This window comes from Protomyctophum bolini (assembly GCF_963924005.1).
Source record: "Protomyctophum bolini genome assembly, chromosome: 20".
In the NCBI taxonomy this organism is placed as follows: Eukaryota; Metazoa; Chordata; class Actinopteri; order Myctophiformes; family Myctophidae; genus Protomyctophum; species Protomyctophum bolini.
In genome coordinates this window covers 25,049,616-25,072,072 of record NC_137881.1, presented here as the reverse complement: position 1 = coordinate 25,072,072, position 22,457 = coordinate 25,049,616, and the positions used below count along the sequence as shown (strand labels likewise).

Genomic DNA, 22,457 nt, shown 5'->3' with positions numbered 1-22,457 from the left:
AATTCCCATAATGCTTTGGTGCATTGCTCCTCTTTGTGGATAGGGGGAGGGCTGTCTTACTGAGCCAACATGTAGTCCAGGAAGTAAGTGAGCCCAGTGTCCATGACATCAGAGACACTGGGCTCACAGCTAAAATCTAAAACCACATATTACACACATAAAGACCCCCAGGAAATCTTCTAAATGTCATTAACATATAGAGGTAGGTTGAAAAGTGGTGAAGTGGTCCTTTAACCTTTTAACAAAAATATCACTTGCACTACCTATACGTAAAACATTTGAGTACTTTTTCCACCACTGATCACTAGTGATCACGCATGAAGAGGCAGACAGACGACTGCAGCATGCGGAAGAATAAAGTGCACATCATGCAGGCTCCATTACTCCCAGCTACCAGCTGCGCTGTTCTCCACCGTGCTCCCACGCCCCCCCAGGTCTGTTTTTAAACACCGACTAGAAGCCATGCTGTGATGAGCATTAATTCTCGCACATGATCACAACGCCTAGCACTTCTCACTTTAAGTGAAGAGCGTGTGCACTTCACTGAGCATGCACGCACACGCACACGCACACACACACACACACACACACACAAAATCGGATGGCTTTAAGTTTAAAGTATGTTTGTTTAGCTTATCTTTATTTGTATCATTTCTCAAATGCTGTTTATAGTTATCAATATTCACAAATAATATCAATACCTGAGCATGTGAGAGCACACACACACACACACACACACACGTGTGCAGACGGATGTTTTTGTTTCCTTCTTTCTTGACAATACATAATCACGTTGTTGAGTGTTACAGGTTGTCAGACAGTGTTTTTACACTGTGGCCTCTAAAGGGGGTCTGCCTGCCTGCCTGCCTGCCTGTCTGTCTCACTCACTAACATTTTGTCCACTTTCCTCTCCCCAAACACAATAGCCCATTGCCATCCATTGATTGTCATTGATTGATAAATTAATCCTTTGACTCATCCAGCTATAGACAAGTCCACAGAGGGGCGCCCTGGGCACAGCCATCACCGAGGTGCAACCCTGCCAGCCAGGTGCAGCAAACCAATGCCGGCCTAGCCTCGGAAAGCCAGACGTTTTTATTTCCAGGGAGAAAAAAAAGTCCACTTAAATTCGGCATACAGTAGCGCAAACGTCGATCTCTCTCTGCACACATTTCTGATCATCTGCACCTTTGTTAAATTGACACACACACACGCACCCACACACACTCCTCTCTCTCTGTGGCTCTAATTAATTAGTCTCATGTCCTGCAGCTGTGTCTAGTTTCTCCCGGCGGATCCTGCCTATGCCATAAAGAGTATAGGTGAGTTATAGTGCCGGCCACACCCCAGCAACCGCCGTGCCCAAGGCACTCCTCCTGCCACTCTCCTGCCAGAACTAACAGGACGTTCTCTCTGCCTTGTGTGTTCTTGGGGGATAGCAGGCACTGAGAGGTCTCTAGGACTATGTGAAAACGAAATGAAAACTACTCAAGAGACTATGAACAAAAATCAAAAGAACACTGGTGCGAACGCACCATAAGGCGTTCGATGATGTCACTGCAGTCTGCGATGATGTCACATGCGCTCGGCGACGACGTCACTCATTCGTCCTTGCCGACGCTGAGCATGGCGTGCAGCTCCCCCGGCTCGTATCCCAGCAGGCCCTGCAGGTTGCAGACAAAGCGGTAGACGTAGCGCTTGCCCGCCGTCTTGTGGATGATGTTCTTGTCGTAGTAGTAGCGCAGGCCGCGCGACAGCTTCTCATAGTTCATCTTGGGCTTGTTCTTGCGACGGCCCCACAACAGCGCCACCTGTGGCCGATGGGGTGGAATGTAACCGAGTACATTTACTGTATTTTATTATAATTTTTTTAAAGGGATTGTGACATTCAAAAAAGTTTCTTTTTTAGCTCAATTGCACCCAAAAACCTGAACTCTTTTTTTTTTTAAACATTCAGTAGATTTTCTGGCTCAAACAGGTGCTCTGATTTTCCTGTGAGGTAATAGTCCACAAATCCCATATGACAGGAATTTTCCAGCACTGTTTTCATTGCAGCTCAAAAGGCTTCAGAACACACAAAGAAAACCCCAGACCACAGGAAATCCACCGAATGTTCAAAGTTCATGTTGTGTGGGTGTAATTGAGGTCATAAAACCTAAATGAAAATGAATGTCATGAAACCTTTAAAGATTAGTTTTTTGCTTTTCTGCCTTTATTGATAGTATCAAGTGAAGATGGACCGGAAAGAGGGAGAGCGAGAAGGAGAATAGTCTCTCAAGACAGATTGTTATTTCGAGGAACAAACAGGGGTCGCTGTTTTCCCGAATATTTGCTGATGGGATTCTCAGATTGGAAGGGGAGAGACATGCAGCAAAGGTCGTCATGAACGGGACTCGAACACGCTACGCACTGTCAGGCCAAAGCCTATATGTGGCATGTGCCTGGACCGCAAGGCCAGTGGGGGCCAAAATTACTGCATTTTTTGAGGGCTCCTATGCCCAGCTTTGTATCCCATAGCGATGATTTGATTGGCTGAGCACGAAATTGAGGATAAACAGTGAGAACAGAGAATGTAATGATGTATAATAAGAGCACCCCTCACTTCACACAAGTGTGATTTTTGAGGGCCCCTCCTATGTCCAGCTTTTGGTGTATGTGCACAAACTCCCAAACCCCCAATTCCCATTGACAATGAATGGACAATTTTACGCCATAGTGTCTATTTTACATGATGGCGATGATAAGAGCGGCCCTCACTTCACACGGGTGTGATTTGTTTTACTTTAGTGGAGCATTTCCGATTTTCAATACTTCTGCCTCTCTGAGGCAAATATTGTACTTTTACTCCACTGCACGTGTTAGAAAACTTTAGTTACTTTGTCTGTCTGTCTGTCTGTCTGTCTGTCTGTCTGTGCACGGAATGTCCGTTTGAGAACAAAATGTCCGTGACGTCATGGTGATTAATCAAACACGATTATAATTACAAAACATACATTAACCACTTCAGTAGTATATACATTTCGGCTAGTTGAAAATAGCCAATCTACTTAGATTATATTTTCATATTTTAAATTTTGTAAAATGGGACATTGTGCACGATGAGTATGTACTACTTTTGGTACTTTTAAGTACATTTTGATACCAATACTTTTGTACTCATTTCATTCCGGACTTTTATTTCCTCCTCCCCCCATACTGTCAGCTGAGTTCTTCAGCGAAAACCTTAAACGTGACTCAGTCATCCAGTGGTCCTTGAGTCAAAAGTTAAAGTTAGAGTCAAACCCTTTAACAATCGAGTTAATAAAGTACATAATCGATCAATACAAACGGTCGTACCTCATCAGGTAATGAGTTAATAGGGTATTCAATCAATCAATCAGTACAAACGGTCATACCTCATCAGGGTCGGTCAGCTTGAACTCCCAGCCGTCGCCTGTCCAGCTGATGCATGATTGACAGCTGCGATCTGTAAGGAGCTCCAATAGGAACTGCCACAGTTGAATGGGACCACTTCCTGTTTGAAAGGAGAGAAACACACCTGGAGTTAAAAGTTAAACTCCTTTTTAGAAAGAAAAACAAAAAGTGGCATTTGTAAAACTCGGATTCCACGTGACCTAGCTTGTTTGTATTTACACTTATTTAAACAAATCGGATTCCAATCTATGGAACTGGCTGCGAGTCTGAACACACAGATGATCTGTGGCAGATGATCAGTGCAGTGTGACTGGCCGGACGAAAATATCAGATTTGAGAAATACATCAGATTGGAATCAGATTTGACATTCTAAATGAGGCCTATAGACTCTCACCGGTGTATCCAGCCACTATATAGTAGCAGGTGAGTATAAATATAAGTCTCACCAGTGTATCCAGCCATTATAGTAGCAGGTGAGTATAAATATAAAAGTCTCACCGGTGTATCCAGCCAGGATGGCAGCCGGTATGACGGCTCGGCTCATGTCCGTCTGGTTGCCCACGAACTCTTTGAAGCTGCGGTGCTGGTGCTGAGGAGGAGGGAAGCGGAACGGACTCTCCTCCAGCGCGCCAGCGGCCACCGGCCCCGGCTCCACGTCCTGCAGAGACCCGCTCCAGGATATGGAGTCAGCCACGTCAGAGTCGTCATAGCGCAGGGTCTCTTCTAGGTCCGGCTCTGAACATCACACACAGACAGGACACTGAGGAGTTAATCAAGCAAATCAACTAAAATCCATCATGGAAAATAAGCGATCAATTGATGAAATAATTATTAATTGATCCTCTGTAAATGACCCCTATAGTGTTACTTCATATAGCAGGGGTCGGCAATGTTTTTTAACGTGAAGTTCCATGTTTTCATTTTCTTGATAGTCAGTGTGCCATGTCAACATCACGTTTAATTATGACACCACATCAAAATATATTTCCAACATCTTGCGAGTGGAGTTAGAACTTATGAGAGGTGGAGTAATGGGTTCTTGTGCTGCCGGCCTGCGTGCGCATGCTGGTGCCTATCAGCGTGACGTCGTCTGATAAGGCGTCTACACTACAGGCCTGGTTGACTAGATTTAGAAGACATTTTTATGCTCTTTCTACTGAAATGATGGATGGATTTATATAGAGAAAGCCCGTCATTTATTTAACATGCATCTCTATGGGGGAGAAGGACAGCTTGCCCAGCTGTCTCCTCGCTGCTAACCTATTGGTTTTCAGTAGGCCCAGAAAACCACACCTACTGCTATACTCGGAACCCTTGACCAGAGATTAAGTGCATACTACCTCCGGCGGCCCCCAGGTGGTGCAGTAACGACACAGGGAGCAGGTGGTAGTGGTCAGGGTGATGAGACAGCGTGGCAGACACCGGTTCGAGGCTGTGCAGCTGGACGCCGTCTGACTGGAGACCCACGCTCTGTCTGTCTGGACACCCAAGATGGTCCTCGTAGTCTGTAGGACAACACACACAACTGAGAAATGCCATACAGTATGTTTGTCCATTATGTGTTTAAAATATAATGTCCATGTATTTGCCGGATAACATCCCTTAGGTCAGTTGCTCCCAAACAGTTTCATGTCAAGAACGCCCAAATTTACATTAGTGCGTGGACCCCCATTTGAAGAGATATGCCAGAGACCCCCATAAGAGATGATTTTAACGGCTCTAGGAGTGATTCTCAACCCGTTTAATTTCAAGGACCCCCGGGTTGAAATGCATTAGGCTACAGATCCCCATTTAATGGCATTTCTGCTCTACCGGCCACTCTACCCCCCGAGCATGTGTGTATCGTATCGTCAACCATGTATCGTGGTGTGTATCATATGTTAAAATGTTATGCTAGATCTGCTATTTTTGAAAAATCGTGAAAATGTGGCGCAGATCTTTGAATATATATTCTTTCAGAGTGAACGTTTTTAACTCGAATCTTTGCTTCTGGGGGGTGCCTGGAACAAAATATTTTCAGATGGGGGTCCGCAGTGAAATACACATAATTCTGGGGCTCCTTGACATGAAATAGTTTGAAAACCACTGAAACATCAGGTTTTTCAGAAAACTGTCTAGAAGATTTAGAAGACATTTGTAGAATCGACCTCAGGTCGACATCTTTGACTTTGTCACCTTTGTTTACATGAGTGTGGTGGCAGTAGGACGACATCGAGCACAGGGTCAGTGATGAGCTAGAATCATATTCACACTCTGAACACACACACACACACACACACACACACACACACACACACACACACACACACACACACACAGTTAAAGCAGGTCATGTTTGCACGTTTGGAATTGCAACAACTGAAATAAATAATATAGCAATATTCTGATATTAACCTGCAGGCCACATGTATGATATACATGTAAGGCACTGACCTCTCCTCATGGTGTCCAAGTGCTCCCAGAGGATCTCTCCGGCCGTGCAGTCTGAGGTGAGCTCCAGGAAGGCGTGTCGGTCCAGGGCACACAGCTCGCTGCCCTGCAGGCTTCGTAACTCCGGCCCCAGGCTCCGCAGGCCGAACTCCACCTGGCACCAGTCCAGCCAGTGGTTCACCTCCCATTCTGACCACAGGTTGGGGTCTGCATTAGAACACATGAGCAAAACGGTTCTGACCACAGTTTAGGGTCTGCATTAGAACACAACAACACATAAGAGCAAAGTTCTGACCACATAGGTTTGGGTCTGCATTAGAACACATAAGAACAGAATTCTGAACACGGGTTTGGGTCTGCATTAAAACACATAGGAACAAAATACTTTTTTTACTGGGACCACCTGTATAGGTGTTCTTTTAGGGCAGTTTGGAAGGAGGGTAGGGATTATCGCTTCTTCATGGCTGTTAATTGTCAGCACAGATGAGATATGCTAGCGTTCAGGAGACAGTTACCTTGTGTCAAGTGCTGGCTGCTTCTCTCCTGGGTTTAGGCGTTAGGGTTTGGGGTCAATTTGTTACCTTGAGGGAAGTGCTGGGTGCTTCTCTCCTGGGTTTAGGGTTTAGGCGTTAGGGTTTGGGGTCAGTTTGTTACCTTGAGGGAAGTGCTGGGTGCTTCTCTCCTGGGCGAAGCCTGCAAACGTAGCGCTGACCGCCTGACTCAACACCTCCTTACTGGTGGGGGTCAGCGGGGGCACGTCCAGAGGGTCTGACCGCAAGCAAAAAACAATTGAGTGAAAGCCGTTTAATTTGTTCCATATTCATTAGAAAACAAATGGTGTATACTGAAGTACATTCAGTAATTACAAAGTAATAAAAAAAATCAACCCCATGTTTACCAGCTGCAACATTAAAGCACATTAATGCATTACTAATTCACAATATGATTACATGATTATCAAGTGGACCATTACTGCATACTGCTATGTTTGAATTGAGTGCCGCGCTACGAGCTTGTAGATCTGCTATTTTTGAAAGATCTTGAAAATGTGGTGCAAATCTATTAATATACGGTATATTCTTTCAGAGCGAAGGTTTTTAACTCAAATCTTTGCTTCTGGGGAGTGGTCCCTGGAACTACATATTTTCAGATGGGGGTACTTCCTGGACTACATGTTGTCTCAGTAAGACAGCCCTCCCCCTATCCACAAGTAGGAGCAGTGCACCAAAGCATTATGGGAATTGTAGTCCAGGAAGGAAGTGAGCCCATGGACACTTTGAAATACTGAAATATCTAAAAAAACAAAAAAACACATATTACCCAAATAAAACCCCCAGGAAACAGTTTAGTCTCCCAAACATCATTAAAATATAAGATATGGTTGCAAAAGGGGTGAAGTGGCCCTTTAAGCCCCATCTACAATATCAGATCTACAAGCTCACGTAGATCAGCAACTGCAGTTGTGAACTTGGGGGTGCGAGGGTTCAAGTGGTTAATTAGAAATACCCCGGTCCCACTGTGGTTTTTTCTTTTCATATCAAGGTCCATTATTTATTCAGCATTTGAGCCACGGACCACCATTTGATGACATTTAGACTCTAAACTAAAGAATATTTTGTTGTCGTTGGATAAGATTTTGTCTACAATTCCATGCTGTATTGATGTCGGTACTATAGGAGAGACAACAGGCAAACGTTGATCAAAATAAGATATTCTCTAATTGTGTAGACTTCTTGTTAATTAAGTAATGCTTTAACAATAAATTAACTCTTGAGAGTGTAACACATGAAACCAAATGGACCCGCAAGGGGTCCGATTGATTTAATTTTACACTCTCAAGAGTAAAAAGATCTACTGTATTAAGGGTCCATTTGGTTACCAGCTCTCCCGTCAATTAGCCGGGGGACCACCTGCAACTTCCTCAAGGACCGCTGGTTGAGTACCACTGATATATAAACATAAAAAGGAAACAATAAAAGCAGGTTAATTACCGTACGCGTTCCACTCCATGGCAGACGGACCGACGGGGTGTGTAGAGAGGGGATCAGAGTGGATGAAATGACCCCCACACGGGGCGAGGAAGACCCTTTTAACACATTTTGGACGGGAACGCATCCGTGTCGCCTTAGCTTTTAACCATTTTTAACCGTTATTATTTTAAACTTCAGCTGTTGAAAACAGTCCTATACAAGCTCGTAACGCGGCACCGAATGCTACGAGCTTGTAGATCTGCTATTCTTTTTTAACTCATGAAAATATATATTCTTTCAGAGCGAAAGAGCGAAAGCGAAAGAGCGTTTTTAACTCATAGCTTTGCTTCTGGAGGGTTCCTGGAACAACATATTTTCAGATAGTGTTTTTCGGCCAATTACATATACATTTTGGGGCCCCAACATGAAATAGTTTGAGAACCACTGACATAGAAACAGGTTCTCTCAGAAAAATGACTTAGAAGACGTGTTGTAGAATCTGGTCTCAGTTCTAAATGGGTTAATATGATGGATATGTGGGAGGGGACCGGGCCAGGGCTGTAGCTGTGATTGACACGTGCCAATCATGCGGTTATGAGGCGGGGCATGGGACTCGTAGGCGGCATTATGTCTGCATTTTAGGGAGGGGTGTAATCGAGCATGGTGTTCACGCATTAGGACCAGGAAAGCACCTGTGACATTTTAGATTTGCGCGTTGGCTATTAAACAATAAATCGCACTCGTGTGACGTGAGGGGCACTCTTATCCTCATACTGTACATCACATTACCCGCACAGCCAATCAAATCATCACATTCCATGCTAAAAACTTAATACAGACAAACACAAAGCCGTGTGTGTGTGGCACCCCTACAAAAGTGATTTTGTAGGTCATCAATTTCATCCAGGAAAGACAGAATACAGGATTTACGGATATATCTTTACCTGTTAATAATTCCCCATTGATTGGCTCTCGACACCTGTCACACATCCAAGCTTCACGAAATGAACAGTTAAAAACACCAAAAGATTCAAAACAACTTTCTTTAATAATCACATAATTGTAATCCCCATAGGGGGATTTTAGATCGCCTCATATAAGAACTGTGTTTGAACAAATCCCGGCCGTTTCACTCATAGGGATATGAAGAATCAACTGAGAGAAAACGCTATCGTCACGGCTGCTGAATTAGTTAGAAATGAGCTAGAAACAGACTACATGAAATATGACTGACTGACGGTCGTAAACGATACAGAGACACCTCCCCGACAATTTCTCAGAGAGAGTTTGTTTCTTTTTGGACAATTGCACAATTTTAAGATGGGCCCATGTTATTCTCCATAGAGAAATTACTTCCGTGAACCAGGGGATGAGCGAGCGACGTCAGGACTTCGGCGCTCTATTGTAAATCAAATAAACAAAAAAAGAAAAGAAAAACAGACTTCAATGCATGCGTTTAAATAACCGACCGGGGAACTGTCAGGGCTGAAGTATTAAAACTAGTAGGGGGTGTGTTCAATTAATCGATACAGCAACAATCTTAACGTATTCCTAATCGATACAGAGGCTACCATATCGATATGGCAGGAAATGGCGTTTGTGACACGGCTTAAAAAATAAAATAAAACAGCATCAGTTTCTGCCCGACACAGTGACAATATATGCTTTTAGTTTAAATGTCATCAATGATTCAAATTGATTTGGAAACGTAACACTTCGGTCCTTGACATGAAATATTGAGCACCACACGATACGATATGTATCGTGATAAGCGTTGATTCAGAATCTATAGTGCCTCTGTATCGTGATACTTACCAATTGTGAGGTTCTTAGACAAGCATGTTAATCAATTAGCTTTTAGAATTTTTTATAACCAACACATCTATTAAACAGCAGATCTACCAGCTCATAACATTTTGTGAGCTGGTAGCCATTTTCAAAAGCAACGTAATGTTATGAAATGTATTGACAATCTTCGACTATGATGACATGCCCAAAGTAGGGATACATTATTGATTATTTCACTAAACTACCGCTAGTCTCATATTGTGGGAATAGGACCGTTAAGAGGGAATCGTTAAGTTAAGGAACTGGAATTGTTAAAGAACCCCCAACTCTATGTGTGTGTGCACAGACTAGAGATGGATTCAAAACATGATACCCGAATACCTGATAACAAGCTTATTTTAATTTAAAAAAAAATTGTATCCCACAATTTTGCAACCCATTTTTTCACCCAGTGTCAATTATCTAATCTGGGCGCTACACGCCTTCAGCACTTCTAAATAAGAAAGCTGCGGAGAACTGACCATGCACCAAAAATACACAATATGTATGTATATGTGGATGACATAACCAATTTGATGTTTCTGCACACCATGAGGGTGTGTGGAACGTGTGTGAATTTGAAGTCGGTGGGGCGAACGGATCTCGAGTTACGTGGATTACAGATTACAGACATACATAGACGTGGCACATTTATAGATAGAAGATATCAAAACAATCTAAGCAAAATAATCTAAGCATATATAGTTTGCTGCTGAATGAGCAGAAATGGGAATTAATAAATTACAGGTCTCTCAAAACAAGCTGGTCAGGCTCGTTTTGGGGCTGTCTGCAAGGGACCATGTTGGTCAAATTCACTTTCAGCAGTTGGGTTGGCCCCATTTAGCAGTCAGGTCTGTTCAACTTCTACTGAACATAGTGCATAACGTATATATCAACAGCGCCCCCGAGTACCTTTGTAAAAACTTTTTTCAGAAGCGCAGTGAAGTTCATTCCCATCTTACCAGAGCCAGCATAGCAGACCCTGGCCATGACCAAATTCACCACTGAAATGGGAAAACGGTCCTTTAGATTTGGAGGAGCAGTAAACTGGAACTCGCTACCCCGGAATATGAAGAGAATCAGCAGCCATCTCCTTTTTAAGATAAGGGTCAAAGCATGGCTTTTAGAAAATGTTGCAGAATAGTATCATGTTTAACTATATTAGTACATGTATTTAGGATGTAGGCAGTGTAGCACTTGATTGTGTTATTCATTGATTTAATTATTTGATTTCAGGAGTTCCAGACTATTATATCATTCGGAGATTGTGGAAAAGTTGTCTGGCTATGCGAGACTACATGTAGTAACTTGATCGTTTGCCTGTTATCTCTCCTAAATTATGGGACCACATCAATACAGCATGGAATTGTGGACAAAATCTAATCGAACGACAACAAAATATGTTTTAGTTTCAGCCTGAGAGGCTAAATGTCATCAAATGGTGGTCCGTGGCTGAAATCCAGAATAAATAAGGGACCTTGATATGAATGAAAAGGGTTGAAAACCACTGGATTAAACCACTGTTTCCCAAACACTGGGTCGGGGACCCATTTGTGGGTTGCGAACACATATTTGTGGGTCCCTTTTTGTTTATAATTATTAATATTTCAAAACCTATTCCAAAAACATTTCCCCAAAAAATAAAAAATCTTCCATGACTTAAAAACAAATGCAATGATTTTTTTCAGTAATTTCATGAAGAAATCAAAGGAAATTCAAAGAATAAATTAACTATCTTGAATAAACTGTTTGAAGAAGTAGTCAAAATAAAATGTACAACGTGTCATGAAGCGACGCGTTGTGAGCTTGTAGATCAGCAATTTCCACTAGTTCGGGTCCCGGGCAAATGTCTAATCTCTCTTTTGGGTCTTGAGCTAAAAGGTTTGTGAAACACTGATTTAAACAAAAGACAAAAATAGTTTTTTTGTTTTTGTTTTCTAAAGTAAAAAAGTGAAATCAGTGAAGGTTTCCGCCGTACTCCCGCTGCCTGCTGTGAGACCGCTGGTGGAACTTGAGGCCGCCGCAGTTTCGGAACGTCTTGCCGCACTGCGCGCACGCGTACGGCTTCTCGCCCGTGTGGATGCGGAAGTGCCTCTTGAGCGCCCCCGAGTGGCGGAAGCGCTTGGTGCACACGGAGCAGGTGTAGGGCCGCTCGCCCGTGTGGATGCGCAGGTGCGTCTTCAGGTTCTCGGCGCGGTTGAAGTCCCGGTTGCACACGGTGCAGCGGAACGGGCTGCAGCCCGGCGGGTACAGCTGCAGCTTGGTCCTCCGGGGGGCGCTACCACCCTGGGGCCTGCTGGGGGAACCATCACGACATTTTAACACCACAATCAGTGCCGCGATTTCTTTCAAAATAACAGCTGGGGGTGCCACGAAGATATGTCCGCTTTTACTCTGTAAGTAAAGACGCTGAATAATCCCTCGCGTTCATATTTTGAACGAGAGGCATGTTGGAGGTCAGAAATGAAGAGCTTAGTATATCCATCTGGTCAAAACCACGGAGAGCTCCTTAGATTAGGAGATACGAGGCATTCTTTCTGATGCACGAAGAGCAAGGAGTATGGTGCAGAAGGAGAGGCCAACTCAAAAAATTATATACAGAATATAACAGAATATTTTTCATCAATGATCGTTATGACGTCCCCACACCACTTCACCACTTTAGTAGAAAGAAATGGTGCCATTTTATCATGATTATTAGTGAGGACATATTATATGAAGATAGGTTGAAAAGTGGTCCTTTAAGTAGAAGCCAAATCTAGCAGCACGGGAAGAAATATTATTTAAAAAAACATCAGATCCGTCTGAACCGAGTGGTGCCGTGTGTGTGTGTGTGTGTGTGTGTGTGTGTTTTAGGCTGATCAGCAGTGACACTTGGTGGTCAAACAATGCTATTTCCGTGCTCGGACGGACAGACACAGGGACACACATAGCTGCGTAATGGAGTGGCTAGCACTACTCAAAAATAAAAAGGTATAACGTCTCGTTCTAGCGTCACAAGGGTAAAAAAGAAAACCCTGCAGAAACCTGTGGCCTGTAGAATGATTTGACCATAGGTGCACGTCCCCAGTGGTGTCATGCTCGTAGAACGCAGTACCACACCGTGGTACCAGTACTTTTTTGACGCGCACGCGCAGGGACGGAATGGAACGGTGCACGTTAGAACGCGTCCCCCTAGATTCAACAGAAGACGCACAAGACTTTCCAAGACGCACCAAGTACCCAGTGGTCTAGGTTTCGACTAAATCAACTGTAGATTTTTTTCAAACTGAACCAACACTAAAACATTTCAGGTGACTAAAACTAAATGAAAACTATTCAAAAGACTATGACAAAAACGAAAACTGCTTGTCAAAAACAACACTGTTCCCGATACCTTGCAGACGTGGCTTGCTGCTGCCTGACGGTGTGCTGCAGCTGCTGCTGCTGGCGTTGCTGCTGCAGGGCGTGTTGCTGACACTGTCCGTAGTGTCTGCGCAGCACGCTGGGGGCGTGGAACGTCTGACCGCACAGCTTGCACGCGTTGTGGTGGTGGAGGCTGGTGGGAGGGGCCACGGCGTGGTGAAGGCTGGGAGGAGGAGGGGCTATGGCGCCCGTGGCGGGGGGGTGGTTGCGTCCGCCGGCGGCCCCGACGTTGACGCCGTACACCTGGGGGTGAGGTGCACAAAACAGCACATTGAACGCATGTAGATGCACGCGCACTCCAAGATGGCCCGCTCCAGTGTCACACTCGACACCTCAATGCTAACGTGAATCGGCAATCTACTCAAGCGGATCAAAACATGGATAAAACATCAATTTATGTTATTTGATCGATTTACGGGTTTGGCGGGCGGACTAAACCAAATAACATAAGTTACGCAAATGGCGCTTTATGGGTTCAGTATGGAGTACTTTTCCCACCACTGAGGAGGAGGAGGGCTGGGTGGGGGCCATGTCTCCTGGGGGGAGCAGGTTGGAGAAGTCTCTTGGAGAGGAGAAGTCTGGAGCGCTGCCCCCGCTGAGCTGAGGGAGGTCTGGGGGATGAGCTGCAATGAGGGAGGAAAACAGGATGGTTAGTGAGGGAGCCCTTCCACGAATAACTTCATCAACATTGGTGCTCGAGAGGCATCCTAACCAGATGCTCGAACCACCTAAGCTCCCTAGGGAGGTCCTCGATGCACGTCCCACAGGGGAGGAGACCCCCGGGGCAGACCAAGGATCAGATGGAGGGATTACATCGCCACACTGGCCACTGGATCCCCCAGGAGGACGTTACTAATGTTGCTCTGGAGAGGGAAGTCTAGAGCCCTCTGGTGGAGCAGTCTAGAGCTCTGGTGGAGCTGTTGCCCCAACTATGGATAAGTGGTTGAATATGGATAGATGGAACATTAGTGCTGTACAATAAAATAAAATAAAATCGAGATCTAGATTCAGACACCTATGCGATCCCATTTCAAAATTTGAGCAAGAATGGTGCAGCACTAGTTGGCTGTCCAATTAATTTTAGAGTTACTCTTTGTTTTGCTACAGACTTTAAGAGAGGTTTAAGTCTGTTTAAAGCCACAGTATTTGGCTCCAGGTGCCCCATTTTGTACAGTAATGTTCAGCCACTACAGAATAAAGACAATAAATATTGAGAATCGTGTGAAGAATCGTGATCTCAATTCTTGGAGAAAATTCGAGATTCACATTTGAGCAAGAATCGTGCAGAGCTAATCAACATCATATCCTTTATTTAAACTAGGCCTGTCACAATTATTGCATCATTGCCTCATCATCGCAATTAGTTGAGATAATCACAATTGTTTAGCATAATCGTCAATCGTTTCCACGTTGAAAAAAATGTCCATAAACAGTTTTCAGAAAGAAATAGCAGATTTACAGGCTTATAACTTACAAGCTTACAACACAGCGTGTAGATCAAGTATTTCTGCTATTTTGTAAAAATTGTGATTTCCTTGTATATTTAATTTTTATTTTATTTTTCATATCAACCCTGTGCAATTTGTGATTAGGAAGTCTAAAAGGCAAACAAATACAAATTGTAACGTTCCAATGTTCAATGCAAAAAACACAATTAAATCATTAATCACAATTATTTGTGTGATGAATTAATCGGCAACTTAAATTTATAATCATGACAGGCCTAGTTTAATCCATTAAGACCTGAGGTGCAGATTCAAAAAATGTCTTCTAATCTAATTCAAGACCTATGTTTCTGTATCAGTGGTGCTGATACAAAAACATGAAGGAACCCCAAACTTAATGTAATTTGGCTGCAACCCCAATCTGAAAATATGTTGTTCCAGGGACCCACAAGAAGCAAAGATTTGAGTTCAAAACATTCACTCTGAAATAATTTATATTCAAAGATTTGCGCAGCATTTTCACGATTTTTCTGATCTACAAGCTCGTAGCGTGGCACTTGTAGGTTCCCTTCCTGAATGGGTTAAACACCAACACATTAGTGTTTTTTCCAACTACTGAAAAAAGTGAGTTTCTTATTACCTAAATTATAAAATACTGTACTTTTAAATCGAATAGTTGTCTGGCTACACGAGACACCATGCCGTAAAACCACTGTACATCTCTGCAAAACAATCCTAGTTATCCGTCGATATAATAAGGGAACATCTGCGGTCGTATAATTTCAAAAAGCTCTTCTTACTTAGTGCACGGCTGGGGCCAGGAACCACAGGCTCCGGGTGATGGTTGTGGACGTCAGTGTCCAACATCTCCAAAGGCTTCCACTCCTCCAGCATCTTGGACTGGACGAGAGACAGACTGTCCGGGCCAAAGTCCTCCATCTTGGACTGGTCGAGAGACAGGCCGTCCGGGCCAAAGTCCTCCATCTTGGACTGCACGAGAGAAGACAGACCATCGGGGCCGAAGTCCTCCACCGCCATGGAGTCAAAGCAGCAGTCTGCGGCCATGCCTTCCTTCGACGTGTTCTCCACCTTGATTCTAACCAGCTGGACGCTACAGGACCTGTCCTGTGTGTCTCTGGGATGCAATGTACCGGACCGGTTGTCCTCCGCGCCTCTGGGACAGATGGTACCGGACACGTTGTCCTCTTTGTCTCTGGGACGAGGTGGCAGGGCTGCGTCTCGACACGACCGCTTGGCGCTCTCCGTCTTACGAACACCAGACATTTCTTGCTGGGGTTCTGTGGAGAGAGATGGGACAACAGAACGGGTAGGGGTCAGTGTACTAGGGAAACATGCAGGTCTACTTCAATCCTCTTTGTCAGTGGGTTTGGTGTCAAGGTCCATTATTTATTGGGCATTTGAGCCACGGACCACCATTTGATGACGTTTAACCTCACCATGTTGATATCGTTGGATAGGATTTTGTCTACAATTCCATTCTGTATTGATGGTGGTACCAACAGGCAAATGTTGATCAAAATAACAATTCTTGTAAATTGAGTAATGCAGATGTTTAACAATAATTTAACTCTTGAGAGCGTAAAATGGAAACAAATGGACCCGTAATTTAACACTGATTTAGAAGGCATTCGTAGAATCGGCCTCAGGTCTTATTGGGTTTAGACACAGAGCAAACAAAAACACACACACACTATAAAAAAGGAGATTTGGGATATAAATCACCAACATACCGTGGTCAGGAAGGGTGGAGGTCTCAGAAGGATACTGCTGGGACAAAACCCTTCCATCTGCACAGATCTCCCTGTACGGAGGGCCGAAATATGGAAAAATAGAATGTCACCATTATTTTTCAAGCAGTATCACAATCTTTTGACTATATACCTTTTGACTATATAGTTGTGTATATTCGTACTTCTCTAAATGTTTTGATGAATTTAAAATGGTGGGCCCTATTGTAAACAAGTGTAATGCTTTATGGTCTCGTGAAAATTGATTGTTTACATATGATAGTACACATTGGGCATGCATAAACTTTCCTTAATGATTATACATGCATCTGGTTTCAGTATATACTGTATATATTGTATGTATTTTCTCAATTATTAAGGTTATTGTAGCGGTCCATTTGTATTGGTGGTGAGGATCAAAAACGGGTTCCCAGCCAAAAACGTTGAGAACCCCTGAATTAAGGTACAGAACTGAAAATCATTGCATTCACAGTGTCACGATATACGAGAGACGTTGTATTCAACAGCGTATGGCCCACGCCTACCTGAACGTGCCGCTGTCTCCGTCCTCTGAGCCGTCTAGGTCAACCTGGGGTTCTGTCTTCAGGTCACTGATCATCTCATCCTGGGATCCGGACAGGTTCTGGAGAGTTCGGCTGGACAGCACTGTCGGGGACACAGTAGTAGTAGTAATGTATTTTGGTGGGCCTTGATGCTGTCGTAATGACTGATTTTACACTTTCTGATCTATCTGCTATTTTCAGCATGCAATCAAGTGTAAAATGACTTATACTAGATCTCTTATCCACTAGGGACTAGTGGACAAGAGTGTATATGTATATGGTTTCAGTATATACTGTATATATCATGTATATGTGGCCATAACTTACACGCTGCAGTATTTCAAAAACAACAATGGCTGCCCTCGACACAACATGTTTAAAGGTTTCCACAGAAACAAGCCATAGTGTGAGACAGTTACGAGTCTATAGGCTTCACAGTGACAAACGAGTTGCATGAACCACGTGAACCGGGCTGTTTTCTGCCCCCTCAATGTCGTAATATCTTACTCTATGGCTCTGGATGGGACGAAGTCCAGACTGATACCGGGGAAGAAGCGGCAGGTAAAGCCAGGCGACACAGGATGAACACAGGACTGTATCCTCATGAGGACGACTAACATTCTGGGGCCACCTTTAGACAGAAACAGGCTCCAGAGAAAATGGCAAAGTCCCGTCGCGTTCTCATTTTTTAATTCAGCTTTTACAAGGGGATGCAGTCAATCACTGAACACGCTGTAATGTGCATGCCAGGTTGGCCGAGGTTGCTAGGCGGCGGGGAGGGACTGACAGATAGACCAGGCACCACATGTACAAGAACCACCGTTCTGTTGTACTTCCTATCACAAGGCTGTTTGTTTACATCATGGTTTTACATTCACCATCGCTAGTTGCTACATTTGGATGCGTAGGATGAGCGGGGCGAGGGAGCGCGTGCCCATTATAGATCTGCTATTTTTGAGAAATCGTGAAAATGTGGAGAAAATCTTTTAATAGTATATTCTTTCAGAGTGAACGTTTTTAACTCAAATATTTGCTTCTGGGGGGGGTCCTCGGTCCCTGGTGCAACATTTTTTCAGATGGGGGTCGGTGGCCAATTAGATATATTTTGGGGGTCCTTGACATGAAAATGAACGACATAGCAACATGGCTTTTCTTTTGGAGTACCATTAAAAACCCATAAGGCAAAAAAATATGTCAAACCAGGGGGTTTTCATGATTCTGAATCCATTCCAAGCATTCGTTTTGCACGGAAAACACTCCAGGGGCTAAAAACGGCTATAACCACTTGCCTAAATGTGATGAGTTCAGTTCATTTGGGCGAATGGATCATAAAAAGCCTTGAACGATTATGTTTGCCATTTCTTTTGGGTCAGCCTTTTTTTTTAACCTTAGATTGACTGGCCTAGAATCCGCTGAGGAGGACTCACCAGGTTCTGGATCTCCAAAAGGACCTCCAGAAGAAGGACTGCTCTCTCCTCCCATGTACACTCGGAAGATCTCCAGCTGCTCCTCGGCCTCCTGCAGCCTCTGCTTCAGGGTGTCATTTTCCCGCTGGGTGTGGGTGACCTTCCCCCTCAGGTCGCCCATCTTCTTGACCAACAGCTTGGTGACCTCCTGTACCGTTATCTCCACCGCCACCTAGAGGGAATACATTACATTACATCTTCTGGACCAACAGCTTGGTGACCTCCTGTACCGTTATCTCCACCGCCACCTAGAGGGAATACATTACATTACATCTTCTGGACCAACAGCTTGGTGACCTCCTGTACCGTTATCTCCACCGCCACCTAGAGGGAATACATTACATTACATCTTCTGGACCAACAGCTTGGTGACCTCCTGTACCGTTATCTCTACCGCCACCCACAGGGAATACATTACATTACATTACAGTAATACATTAGGGATGCACCATATACTGTAAATCGGTAGCATAATCAAAATCGGACAAATCGGCCACAAAAAGGCCATATCGGTATAGGAACGGTGTCAAAATAACACTGATTATTTAATCGGTTTTCACCATCAAAATAAAGAAATGAATGAAAAAAAATCATCAATGAGTTCAATATAAAAGTGTCTAGTACCTCTAGTCTAGAACAAAAGCCAAATCAAATATGATGTACAATCTTAAGTAAAAATAAACATTACATGTTTCTACATTTAATTTGTGCACTCATCTGATTCAGTAGGTTCATGGTTGTATTTATTGTTACATCTTGTGTACAGTACTACAGGTACATAAGAGTTAAACTTATTTTTGTGTGGCTTCCTTACAGACAATGCAGCAGCATCGATAGCATAACATAAAAAAACTAAACCACAGCAAACAAGAATAAAGTGTGCAAGAAAGAGCAAAGTGTAAAAATAATAGTAACATAATGTACATGTGCATGTTTTCCCTGTAGTAGCAAAGTTAGGTAAACTGTGAATAGCTTCAGTCATTCAGTTGTGACCTTTCACCCCTCCCCAGAGTGAAAGGTGTCTGTGCGAATGCGGTGGAAAAGTGGAGATATTTGACTAAATACACGTTTTGTGCAAGAACTTTCACATGGATATGAAAGTAGAGGACCATATCTTACTCCAAGTCTTTGGAATTATTTAATGGGTGAGTACAAACGGAGCACCAATCAAAAAGAGGACAATTCAAGCTTGCCTTTCAGCTGTAATGTTAGTGAGTTTAATGTCATTTAATTCAATCAGAAAGGACTTTTCTGTTTGGATGGGTGTCTGTCAATGGCTGGTGTTGCAAGTTGCAACTTTACATAAAACATATACATAGTATCATCATACCTGGAAGCAGCCATGGTTCACATTAGCCGCAAAAAATATTTTTTTGATAATGGGATGAATCTAGATTTGCAATAGCCTCCTATGCCACCAAAATGTGGAACGCCCTACCAATAGTCATTAAGGACATGTGAATCCCTTGACTCCTTCAAAACCGCTCTCAAAGGGCACCTACGGATGGCTGCAATTCGAAACTGGCCTCTGTAAAATCTGAATTCCCCCCCCCCCCCCTTTTCCCCTCACTGTATGTATCTTTTCCCTTTTTGCTTCCTATATGATGAATTCCTGTTCTGTTTTTGATATACATAGAAGTGTCTATTTGTATGTCTCTAAATGTTTTGATGAATTGAACAATGTGGACCCTGTTGTAAACAAGTGTAATGCTTAATTGGGTCGTCCACTCACAGTTAACAGTTTTTGTATTGAGTTTGTGCTTGAAATGTACTGTATTTCTACAAACTGTTAATAAATATTTCAATCAATCAATCAAAAAGACTCCCTAGTCCTACTCATCCTAATTGCGTTTGCGATCTGCTTGTATTAAACAACGTTAAACTCACCAACATTGCAGCTCTAGGCCAAGCTTGATTTATCCTCTTTCAATCTGCCGAGTTTTTTTTTCATAAAAATCCACCGACATGTTATGACTTATGAGCTACTTTCTGTCAAGAAATTGTAAGCATGCGATTCTTTTTCTTAGTGTTGCAGTTTGTAAGCACTCGTTTTATTAACGGCCGGGTCGCACTGCTGCCTCCTGCATTATGTGCAAATTCGAACAGGTGGTACACAGGGCCATTCAGTGAAATACGACGAGTGCTTCCAAACTCCAGCACTTAGAAAAATAATCACCTGCACATAATTTCAGACAGAAAGTAGCTCATAACATGTCTGTGGATTTTTATGAAAAACAAACTCGGCAGATTGAAAGAGTATAATTCAAGCTTGGCCTAGAGCTGCAATTTTGGTGAGTTTAAGGTCGTTTAATACAAGCAGATCACAAAGGCAATTTGGGTGAGTAGGGAGTCAATTTTCATTATAAAAAAATCTAGGTGCAAATTGCGGCTAGGTTCATGAGCGTCATTGCAGAACTCTTTTTGAAACGTTCAGGTTTCAAAGAGAAAGTGCTTACCTCAGGGCCACAGATGTTACAAATCTCCTCGGGCGGGTATAAATTCCCCTTATTGTTCAATAAAAAGCATTTTAATTCGATCGGTGGACATTTCATCATGGTTTATAATGTAATCAGAGTGCAATACACCTCCCAAACGATAGGTTCGCGTATGTGAAAGCAGTAAAATGCATGAGAAAATGGTCACCGATTAAATAAAAATGCTTTTTATTGAACAATAAGAAAGATACTGGTACATATACCCACCCGAAGACTTGTGCTACATCCGTACCTCAGGGCTGAGCACTTTATATTGGAAATAGTAACCTTTATGTATATGTGAGGTATGAAGCCAGTGCGTAACGCAATGTGAAATTGCGATGACGACATGACTGTCATAGGGCTAACCTCGAAGGCTCCATGGATGGTGTTGACCAGCTCCTCCTGAAAGCAGGCCGACACGGAGGGGGAGGAGGGCGGCTTGCTGCTCATCTTCATGCCGCTGAACGGTGTCAGTCTGGTTCTACTGGAGCTCGGATGGAGGCTTTATGAATTTATGCACACATTGAAGCGTTACAACACAGCACTAGTACAGCTCTGGTGATGATGATGGTCCGCCATTGTTGTTCCTTCTGTGTGTACTCACTGTGTGCCAGTGTTGCCGGATTTTGCGACAGAAATAAGCCACCAAGTCTATGAAAACAAGCCCAAACGTAAAGCCACTCCACAAGCAAATTTAAAATTCAGATTCAGATAATATTCATCAGCTATTTGAAAATAGCATATCTACAAGCATAGCAGAATATAAAATAAAATCTGGTATATGCTAGGTAGGGACCCCCCTGCCAGGCCTGCCTAGCACAAAACATTTTCCAGATGGGGGTTTGTGTGGGCTGTGGCCTGTGGGCAAATACATGGGGGTCCTTGACATGGAAATGTTTGAGAACCATTGGTTTAAACATTTAGGAACCAAACCTAAATAAGCAATTTAAATATATATGCTACACTTAGAAACAATTAAGCCCCAAACAACCTCAACCCGCAACTACAGGCATCTTTACAGAAAAACAACATGCACAAAGTCGCTTATAATAAGCGGACATGGCAACACTGGATCTGCTGTAATTCTACTGACTCACGGTGTACATTATTGCTCATGTGCGCCACCTGCTGCTGTGGAGAGTACATACAAAAGAAGAGGGGCCCAATTCTTATAGGCATTTGTAATACTTTGAAAAACATCTCCTGGATGATGGTATTGAAATACTCTGAAAGATTGATTTAAACAAAGTTTACCATTGTGTGCCCAAATGTTCATGTCTGTTAGGGGACAAACAATCTGAGAACCCATCAAGGAAAAACAGCAACAGTCTCTCTCTAGGGCAGTGGTTCCCAAAGTGGGGTCCGGGGACCACCAGGGGTACTTGAGGGAGTTCCAGGGGGACCCAGCTAAATGATAATTTGGAACCAAATGGACCCTCATGGGTCAGTAACTCAGATAGCCACTGTGGCTCCCAAACTTTTTCATGTCAAGGACCCCCAAATTGACACTAATTAGCCCACAGACCCTCATTTGAAAAGATATGCCAGGGACCCCCGTAAGAGAATATTTGTATGTCTCTAGCAGTGATTCTCAACCCGTTTAATTTCAAGGACCCCCAGTTTGACATGCATTATTCTACGGACCCCCATTCAATGGCATTTCTATCTCTGGGACCCCCAATTTATATTGTAAAATCAATGCTAATTTAAC

General features: G+C 43.4%; 2 protein-coding genes across 3 annotated transcripts; both read right to left on the bottom strand.

The window, feature by feature from the left end:
* Positions 1-1,601: 1,601 nt before the first annotated feature.
* LOC308335276 (transforming protein p54/c-ets-1-like) lies at positions 1,602-10,632 on the bottom strand (the record flags this gene model as incomplete). Its single annotated transcript, XM_080792294.1, has 8 exons — positions 1,602-1,811; positions 3,396-3,514; positions 3,914-4,150; positions 4,756-4,920; positions 5,591-5,668; positions 5,849-6,052; positions 6,500-6,613; positions 10,605-10,632. The coding sequence occupies 8 exons, from the start codon at positions 10,630-10,632 to the stop codon at positions 1,602-1,604; spliced, it is 1,155 nt and encodes a 384-aa protein (XP_080648420.1).
* On the bottom strand, positions 10,127-21,319 carry LOC308335791 (uncharacterized protein). 2 transcript variants are annotated; one of them, XM_080792991.1, is made up of 8 exons: positions 21,113-21,319; positions 18,231-18,441; positions 16,786-16,906; positions 16,244-16,314; positions 15,293-15,790; positions 13,546-13,670; positions 13,019-13,290; positions 10,127-11,938 (listed from the first exon to the last, which is right to left on the bottom strand). In XM_080792991.1, the coding sequence occupies exons 1-8, from the start codon at positions 21,200-21,202 to the stop codon at positions 11,599-11,601; spliced, it is 1,728 nt and encodes a 575-aa protein (XP_080649117.1). In that variant the 5' UTR covers positions 21,203-21,319; the 3' UTR covers positions 10,127-11,598. The 2 variants fall into 2 exon arrangements, with proteins under 2 accessions (XP_080649117.1, XP_080649118.1); XM_080792992.1 differs by having other exon boundaries at positions 10,127-11,935.
* Between the last annotated feature and the right edge of the window lie 1,138 nt (positions 21,320-22,457).

Excerpts from the sequence above, each read along its gene's own strand:
- LOC308335791 (XM_080792991.1), bottom strand. The coding sequence starts at position 21,202 with ATGAAGATGAGCAGCAAGCCGCCCTCCTCCCCCTCCGTGTCGGCCTGC. Across the intron at positions 16,907-18,230 it reads TTTTGGAGATCCAGAACCTG|TGCTGTCCAGCCGAACTCTC; the intron begins GTGAGTCCTCCT and ends TGTCCCCGACAG. Across the intron at positions 13,671-15,292 it reads TGGCCCCAGCCGTGCACTAA|CTCATCCCCCAGACCTCCCT; the intron begins GTAAGAAGAGCT and ends CCCTCATTGCAG.